Source organism: Coregonus clupeaformis, chromosome 32, assembly GCF_020615455.1.
Source record: "Coregonus clupeaformis isolate EN_2021a chromosome 32, ASM2061545v1, whole genome shotgun sequence".
In the NCBI taxonomy this organism is placed as follows: Eukaryota; Metazoa; Chordata; class Actinopteri; order Salmoniformes; family Salmonidae; genus Coregonus; species Coregonus clupeaformis.
The window spans coordinates 1,912,566-1,925,005 of record NC_059223.1 but is presented as its reverse complement, the minus strand read 5'-3'; the positions used below and the strand labels follow the sequence as shown (position 1 = coordinate 1,925,005).

Genomic DNA, 12,440 nt, shown 5'->3' with positions numbered 1-12,440 from the left:
GTACTGTTTCTAACTACCCTGGTAGGTTGACTGATAACCTGAACCAGGTTGCAGGCACTGGTTACAGTTTGAAGCATTCTCTTGAGTGGGCAGCCTGATGAAAACCAGTCAATATTTAAAATCACCCAGAAAGTATACCTCTCTGTTGATATCACATACATTATCAAGCATTTCACACCTTATCCAGATACTACCTGTTAGAACTTGGTGGTCTATAGCAACTTCCCACCAGAATGGGCTTTAGGTGAGGCAGATGAACCTGTAGCCATATTACTTCAACAGTATTTAACATGAGATCCTCTCTAAACTTCACAGGAATGTGGTTCCGAATATAAACAGCAACACCTCTACCATTGGCATTTCTATGTTTTCTGTAAATGTTATAACCTTGTATTGCTACAACTGTATCATCAAAGGTATTATCTAAGTGAGTTTCAGAGAGTCAGAATATGAATGTCATCTGTTACTAGCAAATTATTGATTTCATGAACCTACATATGTTAACGTGGGCTATTTTGATCACTTTTCTTCTGGGATGCTTACTTGTTTTTATTTCTTTACTGGGAAGCTTAGCAGCAGTAGATGTGCTCATGTTCTTTATGTTAGTGCAGGGTGAGCTGCACACAGTGGACTTCCTCCTCGGGCACACCGGCTCAGTGCTAACAGTATTAATCTGGTTCTTAGGCACATGATTACTGTGTACAATAGCTGTAGGGTCAGCAGTGGCATTCAGGGCAGTTAGAGGGACATAAATTAGGTTACTTATATTGTGTCTACCAACGCCCCTGATGTAATGTACATTTGCTGAAGCATTTTGACAACTCTGTGTCACAATGGTAGGGATTAGCTGAGCTGGGCTTGGGTCATTGCTATGTCATTGTCTAATTGCAGCCTTATAATGCTGTGAAAGGATCCAGGAACCCAAATGATCCTCCTTATAAAATGTGTTATGTTTCCAAAAGGTATCGAAATTCTCAACAAAAGTTATACCCATTGAGCTGCAATAATCACGTAGTCAGTTGTGAAGAGCAAGAATCGTGCTAAAGCGTTCAATGCCACAATTCAGAGAGGGCACAGGGCCAGATATTATGGGTTTTTTGTTAGTGTCTAGCAGAGAGTCAATCCAGTTTCAACTGTTCAGAGCTGCCCTTCATAATGTCATTAAAACCCACATGGACTACGATAGAATCGATTTCCGTGTGTCCTGACGTAGTACATTTGGGAGAAGCTAAGTAAAGTAATTTACTCGAGCTCCGGGATAGGACATTGTTTTTGCACCAGGAACAGTCACATTTCTTACCACGGAGCTGCCCAAAATCACAGCTGGCGAGAAGGACGAGGAAATCCGCCCACTCCCACGCTTCACAGGATGCAGACCTCCGACAGATGGAGAAGCCCCGCTCGATCCAGAGCAGGGACGGAAGGTTGCCGACATCGACTTTGAAATCGTAGTAGTAGGCACTGCGGCCGCAGACACCCCCAGCAACGAAGGTGCAGGAAGATCAGGCTCCAGGACGGCAAAACTATTTGTTGTTTGTATCCGCTCTGGGCCTCTCATTGGGAGTGTAGACTGCTTTGCGGGAGGTCGCCGTCTTCGGCTTCCACGGCTCGTGACATGCGACCATCGTTGATTGCCTTTCTCCTTATGATGTGCTCCTTCGACAGCGCTATCAGATGGGGGAGCTCCGCGCAGCACTGGCCAGTCGGATAAACGACAAGGTGGAGATGCATCCAACAAGCGCGAACGCCGTCCAGCCACCGGCGTAGAAAATGTAAACATTCCACTCTGCATTTTCCACAGTTCTTACGTAGGCAGGTGACCTGTGTGATCAAGGAAGCCACCTCAAGACTATAATTCTCGGCAAGTAAACAAATTGCCACATTGGAACTCCGAGTGATCCGATTTGTCCCGAAACAAAGCGTAATAGATACAGCTCCTACAGCGCTGGAACCGTTCATTTAGTTCTCCAGACAAAGAGGTTTCCGTTGCAAAACTCATCTGGTACCAACTTCGTTAGCTTGATGGCTAGTAGCTTAGTCTCTGTCAAGCAGGCTTAAACCTGTCTCTTAAACGGGAATCCGGGTAAGGATGCTTTAGTGAAAAAGAAGCGATGGGTCACGTCAACTTTAAATTGGCTGAGACGGAATTTGTTACCGGATATAATTATTTGCTCAGCTGGTGTACTCAGCATCGTGGCTAATTTGGCCAGGTTGGCCTATGAGAAAAGCTAGCAGCTAGCCATTTTAGACCAAATGGTTAAACCATGGTCTAAGCAAATTTCACAAGTATGGCCCCCCATTGTTCAAGTTCATGCAAAACCAAAAACTGTAGTGCAGATAAAAGGATAAGGTATTAGAGTATGTACATGCTGTGCAATGTAGACAATAGGCTAACACCTATTTGAATACACCTCTTTATTAAAAAGCTCTTTATAGCATATACAGCTGGAAGGGAAATTATCTTTATGAAATATTAGTGAAATCCCTTATGTATCTGTAGTTTGTGTATTTCCGAGAGCTTCACGGTGACGTTGTACTCATAGCTTCCATTGTGTAGTCCAGTTCTGAGTTTTCTATTGGTTAGGGTTTCCCAGTAGTGGTGCCAGTTCCCATCTTTGTCTTCCCCAAATCCATACACATTCACCTGCATTGGAAATAAGTGTTTAGAGCGTTAGTTTAATAAAATGTTTACCAAAAAGTTTTATTTATGGCAATGTGGTATATTGTGTACGCAGTCTATACACCTACATGATTTGGGCCAGTAATGTGTGACGATACCACATATTGTCAGAGCTATGCTATGTAAATCCATTAGGTGTCAGGGTTGGTTTCCTGCACTGCAATTGTGTGTAGTATACAGTGTGTATCGTGTGTAGTACACAGTGTGTATCATGTGTAGTACACAGTGTGTAGTATACAGTGTGTATCGTGTGTAGTACACAGTGTGTAGTATACAGTGTGTATTGTGTGTATCGTGTGTAGTACACAGTGTGTAGTATACAGTGTGTTTCGTGTGTAGTATACAGTGTGTATCGTATACAGTGTGTATCATGTGTAGTACACAGTGTGTAGTATACAGTGTGTATCGTGTGTAGTACACAGTATGTAGTATACAGTGTGTATTGTGTGTATCGTGTGTAGTACACAGTGTGTAGTATACAGTGTGTATCGTGTGTAGTACACAGTGTGTAGTATACAGTGTGTATTGTATACAGTGTGTATCGTGTGTAGTACAGTGTGTATCGTGTGTAGTATACAGTGTATCGTATACAGTGTGTATCGTGTGTAGTACACAGTGTATCGTATACAGTGTGTATCGTGTGTAGTACACAGTGTGTATCGTGTGTAGTACACAGTGTGTAGTGTAGGGAGGTGAGAAAGTACACTCCTATCTACATTCCTAGCAGAGCGTGTTGATATTTAGTATTTATTAGGATCCTCATTAGCTGCCTAATTGAAGATATTATTACTCTAATATTACTAATGTACAATATAAAATCCACAGTGCCTGCAGCTATGGAACCCTGACCTGTTCACCGGACGTGCTACCTTGTCCCAGACCTGCCATTTTCAACTCTCTCTCCCTGTTGCAACCTCTACAACCACTGTGATTATTATTTGACCCTGCTGGTCATCTATGAATATCTTGGAGAAAAATCTGGCCTTAATGGCCATGTACTGTTATAATCTCCACCCGGGACTGGCCACCCCTCAGAGCCTGGTTCCTCTCTAGGTTTCTGCCTTTCTAGGGAGTTTTTTCCTAGTCACCGTGCTTCTACATCTGCATTGCTTGCTGTTTGGGGTTTTAGGCTGGGTTTCTGTACATCTGCGGATGTAAAAAGGGCTTTATAAATAAAATTTGATTGATTGATAACCACAACATTACTGTGTGTTACAGTGTCTCTCTTTACAGCCCTCGTTGTGCCTTGAGGTGTTGTTGTATCTGTTGATATCTATCGGTCGTACCTCGTCACAGATGTGTAGGGCCAATATCAAAGCCATGAATCCGGTGGAGGGGTATTTTCCTTGATTGTCAAGCCAGGATTCATGAACATATTTCATAAACACAGGATTCAGAACCAATACCTGCATGGAATACATTGCACATTACATGTCTATCAACCTGATTGAATTAGAAAAATAGGAATGATGTCTATTGTGATGCATCAAATTTGAGAAGTAACTTTGTAAGATTGATAATGTGTCCGAGATCGGATGCAATTATGCACTTTTAATACACTCCCATTCTGATGCCGTCTCAAACTATGACTTGTAATGACAGATTTGCCCTTAGGCAAATAATAATACAAATGTCCCGTGTAGCTCAGTTGGTAGAGCACTACTCTTGCAACGCCAGGGTTGTGGGTTCGATTCCCACGGGGGACCAGTATGAAAATGTATGCACTCACGAACTAAGTTGCTCTGGATAAGAGCGTCTGCGAAATGACTAAACATTTAAATTATGTCTGACATCACCACCTCCTTTGTTAGAAAACCACCTGTAAAAACATTGACCCCCCCCCCTAGTGGTCTGAATATTGACTTTGATCTCAGGCCCTTTTTATGACCAATTATATTTTTTTGTTAACAGGTCTTGGAAATGAATGTATTCTTTCCACAGCTTATCAGCGTACACCCAATGTGTGTCCCCCTGTTGATGATGCTTATTATGCATTATGGTTGAACCAAAAGATTACATGTAAAAAAACAGTTAATGAAATTGGAAATATTTAAATATATATGTGATATTAAATGAAACAATGTATGTTGATGCTGATGATAACAATGGCATAATATATGCAATACGCTGTGGACTATTGTCTTTTAACAGTTTCGCTTAATTCATTCTGATTAACCTAGCAATTACGACACACCCATCACTATTGTCATTGGTTGCACTAATTGCACCGTTTGTCTACATAACCTGGTTCAAGCATTCATGACATCACCCTGAAGAAGGCACAGTGATGCCAAAACATTGGTGGTTTCTTTCCCAGTAAATGACTGGGAGTTTATACATAGAGTATATACATAGAGTTTATACATAGAGTGTGCAACTCCCTTTATTTGTTTTTACAGCTTACAGTTTATTCACCGTTAGTCAGCACCTTCTACATAAAATAATGTTCCCTGGGTGTGTCGTTAGTCAGCACCTCTACATCAAATAATGTTCCCTGGGTGTGCGCCAGCTCATGCTTTTTATTAGGGAACCTCCTATAACCATATATTTAACTGTTTAAAAAAATGTTTTTATATTTACATGGCTCTGCCCATACCACACATCCTCAATTCCAAGCAGACCTACTGTCCAAGAGACAGTATAAAAGATCATGAATTAGATGTCATTGACTCTGTAGCTGTATTATAACCATAATAAATTAACAAGGTGACTCACCAAATCTTTGTTGGCCTTTATCTTCTGTCTAAGAGGTACATATGAGCTGTTGAATAAAATAAGACTTAATTTCATCTAGGAAGTGCTAGCTATGTTATCTTAGAAAAATGCATGGTGTTTCCCACTCCAGTCCCCCCAACAGCACACATGTTTGTTGTAGCCCCTGGACAAGCACACCTGATTCAACCTGTCAACTAATCATCAAGCCCTCAATTAGTTGAATCAGGTGTTTTTGTCCGGGGATACAACAACATGTGCCGCTGGGGGAACTGGAGGTCCGGTGTTGAGAAACACTGTTATAACTAATCAGAAGAGTCCACAATAAGTTGTTACTCACAAAGTGATGTTAGTCCCAGTGGTCACGGCGCCTGGTAGCCACTGAAGGTCCAGTGTCTTGAAAGGGATCAGCAGGAACCTAGTGGCGTTCTCCAGATCTATGGCACTCTCTGGGTACATGACGTGATACGTGGTCCGGTTCCCAACATCCTCCTCATAGCCAGAGGTAAGAGCCATGTTCATTCTGGACAACACAGCAGGAATTCATACCATGACTGCAATATTTCAAAGCTCATAGTGGCCGCATGGGTAGCGCCATTGAGGGCTCTCTTTATTTTAAGTAGTTGATTTCTTCTTCAACTTCTATGAGTTTATTGGCAGTCAGTAAACAAACAAATGGTGCATACCTCTATCTGGAGTGGTGCTGTGTGTACAGGCATAAAGCCAAGGTTGGTGATTTACTGCCACCTGCAGCTATGGAAGGTTTGCTCCTTTCTACTGGAGTGTACAGTCTTTCCCTACTTCCCACAAATCTAAAAGCATTGGATTGGTGGAGGCCTGGGTTAGCTAGTGGGAGTTCCACCATATTTCTTATATAGTCATTTCCTTTCAAATCAGGGAAGGGAAGTGAACAAGTGCACACTTTGAGCTAGTGGGGATAATTGGGACACAGCCGTTAATGAATTGGCTGATCCCTCCTGCTGACGTGGTTGGCAGGCACGTACACAGATAGGGTTCTACCTGTGTCTGAGGACCTGTCCCTTTTCCCTCCCACTTGCCAAGTGGCCTTTTGGGTGGTGGTATAAATTCTATTGTTTTGTCATTGTTGTTCTGAACACACTGCCCCCCCAAGTTGATGTGACATCTTCAAGTTCACCACCCCGACCCCTGGTCTGCCCTGTACGGAGCCAAACGTGCATGGTTTGAGATGCGGTCACCAGTTGAGTGTGTGTCGTAAGCTACCTAGTTTAAATGTCAACAGTGCTGCCACAGCAGCATAACATTTGATTTACATAATATTCGGCCTGGTTGGCTGATCGCCGACGCGCAGCAGAAAGACGGGCAGTTACCGGTGGGTGCCCTTTTTTTCCCATTTTGAGCACCTGCCCCCTAAAAGGTCTGCGCACTGCCCTGCTGTATGGAATCCTGTGATCCTTCCTTAACCCATAGGAAGTCCCACCCAGTTGACTAATTCAAAATGGCATAAGTCTTCAATGGCACTGCCAATGCTAAACCAGGCTTTGTGGCAAGGACGCCCTCTGTCAACACCCTCTGTTGGCCTACCTTATGATGACGTCACTGGAGTCGATGACGGCTCCATAGTGGGAGCGTTTGAGGTTCCCAGAGTTCCCCACCACAGCACAGGTCCCATGGCGCTCAGGGTAGAGGTCAGCATCGGGGATGACCTGGAACAACTTCTCCACCACCTCACTGAAGTTGGCTGTGCTACGGTCATTCTGCATTTTCTGGTGATAAGATGGTACTTTATTTGATTGCGCCAGCCAAGACATAAAACACCAATAAATACAGAACAATGGTCAAGCAGCACAAAGCAGATGACATCAGCCCAAACCCTCACACACTAGTCAAATCTGATGTACGTATATTGTGTGATTGTATATAATGTTCACCTGCAGAGGGAAATGAGCTGTTAAATCTGGTGCAATGCATCATTTCTCAGTATACTGAGACTTATGTTTGGATTGGTCATTGTCCCTGTCCAGAAAAACAGGTTATTGTTGACTACAATAGCAATCAGTTAGTCAGTTGTCAGTGACCACGCTTGTATTGCAGCCTGTGAAGGAGCTGGCCTTACCCGATCACTTAAAAAGGCTTAAAAACAAAACAGAAGTAAAGTGTGAAAAAAAATAAGCTTAATTTATTGTAAAAGGCCAGGATAAACCAAGCAAAACCAGGCTGCATTCACACAGGCAGCCCAATTCTGATCTTTGTTCCACTGTGTAGTTTGACCAATAAAATCGGATCATTTCACATCAGATCTTTTTCGGCGCTAAGCTGATTGGTCAAAAGACTAATTAGTAAAAAATAAAAATAAATGAATTGGGCTGCCTTTCTAAATGCAGCCACCTTACACCCACAATGATCTGTCAAGCAATAACACACCAGTTCATTCAATAATTGGGTCAGCGGGACAGTGTTCAATTAACCAGCCAATCAGGATGCACACCCAATTAACAGGGAAGAGGCACAATTGACATTGTAGCTATAGTATTGCCTGGAATGATGAATGGTTAAAATGAAAGGAATTCTGCATACAACTTGTTTTATCCAATAGATAAGCAATACATTAAAACAATGCCCTTGTAGTGAAGGGCTCACTCATTCACACAGCCTAAACCAAATCCAATAAAAGTTCATTCTGAATTAAACTCCCTCATATAAACACCTCATGAGAAAATAAACATGCAACAGTAGGCTATTAAAAAAGGTGCTTACCTTAAGAAAATAATGAACATTTCAATATATAGTGGTAGTGAGTGTTTGGGACATTCATTGAGCAACAGGAACGTTAATAGGCTAATCTACATTGGAGGCTACTGTGACAGTTGATCAATCCCACTGGACAAAAACTGTTTGAATAAATGTTGTTTCCACATAATTTCAACAAAACAAATCTATATGATGACCTTGAATCAACATGGAAAATTGATTGGATTTGCATAAAGTCATTAATGTAAGGGAATGTCGTCTTCTTCACCCAACTTTTAACCTAAATCCAATGACATGGTTTAATGTATGGTTGATTTCACGTTAGTTGACAGCTCAACCAAAATGTAAATCAAAAGTTGATGTTGAAATGATGTCGGTGCCCAGTGGGGTTGTTCTTTACAGATGGGGTAAGCTAGTGCAATAAAGTTTTGAATAATCAATCATTTACCCGCCACAGGCTACTCTGGTGGGATGGGGTGGACGGTGTCTTATTTTTCTAATTGGTTTTCTTTTAACAGTTGACCCAACAAGCATAGTAGGCTGTTTGTTATTGCTAGGGTCTGTGTATAGGCTATAAATTCAATAAATTATAGGCCTATTACTGAATGCATTGGACTTGCGCTAGAAATGATTTTATTTATCCAATGTTGTTTGTTACGCCTTTTTTTTTAACATAATGGAAAATATATATGTTAATAAATAAATAAATATATAGCCTACCCGCCACCACGTTCTGGTATCATTGGAGAGTTTCTTGTTCTCTCTCGTCAGAAATGGTTTGATAGATCTGATGAAGCACTTCTGAAACCATGGGTCATCGTCCGGCTGTGGAGAGAAGATCCCGTCTAGCGGCCGAAGGGCATTTGTAACAAAATCCACAAGTGAATTGGAGGATTGCTGTCCAGAATAAAACACAACTATAGTAGTGAAGCAGAGTAGAACGGTGGTTAGAAAACCTTTTCTAATCCTGAAGATATTCATTTTGTGGGTGGCACAGAATACTCACCACCTGTGAAGAGATCCATAATGTGAAAACGCCCCTAATATTACTGCTGCTTTCACAACATCTGGGAACTCGGAACTCTCTGACTCCCGAGCCTTCAACACAATGGGGAACTAGTCTTCTTCTTCTTCTTCTTCAGTGGGGTTTATCGGCGGTTGGCATCCAACGGTATGGTGCATCACCGCCACCTACTAGACTGGAGTACAACTTCCTTATACTTTGCTTGAAAAAATTAATAAACAAATACCCTGCCATCTAACACTACACTCACAAAAAAATTTACAAAATAAAAAATAACACCACCCTACTCCACTATTTAAATCTATTTAGTCCTACCTCAGGCCAACAACCTGAAAGGATGTGACACTACTACTTTTTAACACACCCTGTAACTCTTTTGATGTCAAGTCTCGCACACCCAAATACCTCTCTGCAGTTGCCAACACAACCTAAATTTTTGGCGACTTACGTTCCATCCCTGCAAGTACAGTTGATAACCATTGCTATAAATGCTAAAAATCCAATCTCACTGAAACATGTATCACTTGTTGGCCTATCCCTCTGTACTGGTACAGATCTACTACTCACACCATTCTTCTCAGGATCCCTCCCCCTTGACCCATTTTCCACTACTTTCTTCACTGCCTCAGCATATGACAACTTCTTCACTACTCTAACCCTGGAAACCTCAACCTGCCTCTCTCGCACGGGACATTTCTGTACCCCAGCCCCATGGGAACCCCTACAATTAACACATACCACCACTTTCCCCAATGCTACACATTCCTTTGTCTCATGCCCTTCTGCACACTTCTCACACCTAGGAACCTCCCTCCTACACACTGCTGCCACATGCCCATAAGCTTGACACCTGTAACAACGTAATGTATTCGGCACAAAAGCTTGTACAGAATAACTTATATATCCTAACATCACTTTGTCGGGCAAAGACTCAACATCAAAACTCAAAAGAACAGACAATGGCTCTTCTGTTTCACCACTTTCGCCACCCTGTCTGCGTCTCACCAAACGACGAGCATCACAAACACCGGGAATCTTCCTCTTCAGTTGGTCAACTTTTACATTTACTGCTACCCCAGTAATCTCTCCTTTCAATGGCACCCTTTTCTTGAGAGCAAAACAATTCACATCTCTTGTCCCCATTCGTTTAACACGGAGCGCCTGCTCCCTCTGCAACACAAACAATTATCACCAGACCACTTCTGGTTACCCTCACCGATTCCACAGCACCCAACTCTGTTTTCACCCACCCTGAAACCACAAACGGATCAGCCAAAAAACGAGCTCCGACTGGGAAAATAAGTTTTGAACGGTCATCCAACTCAGAATTCCAAGTCAGGAACTCGGGCCTCTTTCTAGAGCTCCGACCTGAAGATCACTGACGTCATGATTCGACCTTGTTTTTTCCCCCTGAGTTACCAGTTGTCTTGAAAACACCATAAATCCAGAGAATGCCAGACTTTGATGACAAAACTTGCCCTCAAGAAGGACCGCTGCGCCACCTTCAAGTGAGCACAGCACAACAAGGTGAGTCCAAAACTTTCTTGCTTGTCCTAGAGAGATTTACACGGTTATCAAAACGTCACGCCAGGGTAAGCCTACACAAAACACAGCCCTTATTTTAAGTGTTTCTAAAATCCCTTATGGGAAAAATGAATGGTGGAAAAACGATTGGAACCATTTCACTCTTTGACCGCTAGATTTCATGGGTATTATGACTCATACTGTGGTACTCTATAGGCTTTGCTAAACGTAGCATGGCAGAGTTAGTGCCTACAAAAATACTATTAATATTGCTCTCTATTAGGCTACAGATAAGTTACAATGAACTTCACAGGGTGGTGAAAGTGCACGGTGATGAGCTAGATGCTGGGTTTCCAATAAATATCGAGGGTCTTATTCTGGTGACATGATGATCGATGCTTGGCTGCCGTTTGACAAATAAAAATTCTCACTCTTGTCCATAATCTCATCAACAAAAATAAACAATTTCAAAGATTTTACTGAGTTACGATTCATATAAGGAAATCAGATTTGAAATAAAATCTTTAGGCCCTTATCTATGGATTTCACATGACTGGGAATACAGATATGCATCTATTGGTCACAGATACCTTTTTAAAAAAAGGTAGGGGCATGGATCAGAAAACCAGTCATTATCTGGTGTGGCAACAATTTGCGTCATGCAGCGCGACATGTCTCCTTTGCATAGAGTTGATCAGGCTGTTGATTGTGGCCTGTGGAATGTTGTCCCACTCCTCTTCAATGACTGTGCGAAGTTGCTGGATATTGTCAGGAACTGGAACACGCTGTCGTACACGTCAATCCAGAGCATCTCAAACATGCTCAATGGATGACATGTCTGGTGAGTATGCAGGCTATGGAAGAACTGGGACATTTTCAGCTTCAAGGAATTGTGTACAGATCCTTGCGACATCGGGCCGTTATATAAAGAAGCTTCAGTTCAAGTTGTTTTAATTCATTCACATGGCAGAATACAATTGAACTAATAGAAAATGAAAAAAATATATACAAAAACATACATTTAAGGAACTTTATTGTTGAGGCTGTTGGGAGTTGATGTTTAATAGGTGACTCATGAAGAGGATGTATCAGGAGGAAGTTCGTACTTAAGCATCCTGGTAGTGTCATCATCCATTTGGTGGACCACCATAGAGATGGATAGAGATCTCTACCTGGTAGTGGTAGGTGTCATCATCGATTTGGTGGGCCACCATAGATATGGATAGAGATCTCTACTTGGAAATAACTATTTTTTTTGTTTAGTTAATGAGTTGCAATAAAGACCTTGGTTGAAATTCTGTGGTGAAGTGGTACCGATATTGTGTCAAAAGTCGTGTTTACCCTACCCTACCATACAGTCAACTGTTTGAGACAAAAAACGACACTTTGGAGAGTTTAGGTCACGTGAGGCTACATTTCAGCTGTACTGTCGAAGTCGAGCCATGAAGATTTGCAACTTAACTTACAGATTGATGACGTTAGCAACATTGTAGCGTAGCAACTTAGGTTGTCATAATAAAAAAAAAATCCTTCAAAACGTCTACTTTCAAATTGCTGTTAGAAGAAGTTGCTGATGTGTATGCACACAAAGATTTGACGTTAAACATTTTAATGGACATGTAATGTAGATTTGATACACACACTGCTGTTATTAATTAATTTTGGGGAATGAAACTACTCCTTTGTGCTCCTTTCTGTCAAAATACCATGCATGATAGGAGACAAATTGGACCGGTCTTTTACCTCAGTTTAGCTTCACTGTGGAGCACC

General features: G+C 41.9%; 1 protein-coding gene across 2 annotated transcripts; it reads right to left on the bottom strand.

Annotated features, from left to right (window-relative positions):
• Positions 1 to 2,363: 2,363 nt before the first annotated feature.
• On the bottom strand, positions 2,364 to 9,212 carry LOC121548166 (CMP-N-acetylneuraminate-beta-galactosamide-alpha-2,3-sialyltransferase 1). Of its 2 annotated transcripts, XM_041859516.1 has the most exons (7): positions 9,129 to 9,212; positions 8,843 to 9,039; positions 6,956 to 7,137; positions 5,733 to 5,915; positions 5,396 to 5,441; positions 3,967 to 4,086; positions 2,364 to 2,644 (listed from the first exon to the last, which is right to left on the bottom strand). In XM_041859516.1, exons 1-7 carry the CDS (start codon positions 9,145 to 9,147, stop codon positions 2,474 to 2,476), a joined length of 918 nt encoding a protein of 305 aa, XP_041715450.1. In that variant the 5' UTR covers positions 9,148 to 9,212; the 3' UTR covers positions 2,364 to 2,473. The 2 variants fall into 2 exon arrangements, with proteins under 2 accessions (XP_041715450.1, XP_041715449.1); XM_041859515.1 differs by lacking the exon at positions 9,129 to 9,212 and having other exon boundaries at positions 8,843 to 9,122.
• Positions 9,213 to 12,440: the final 3,228 nt, after the last annotated feature.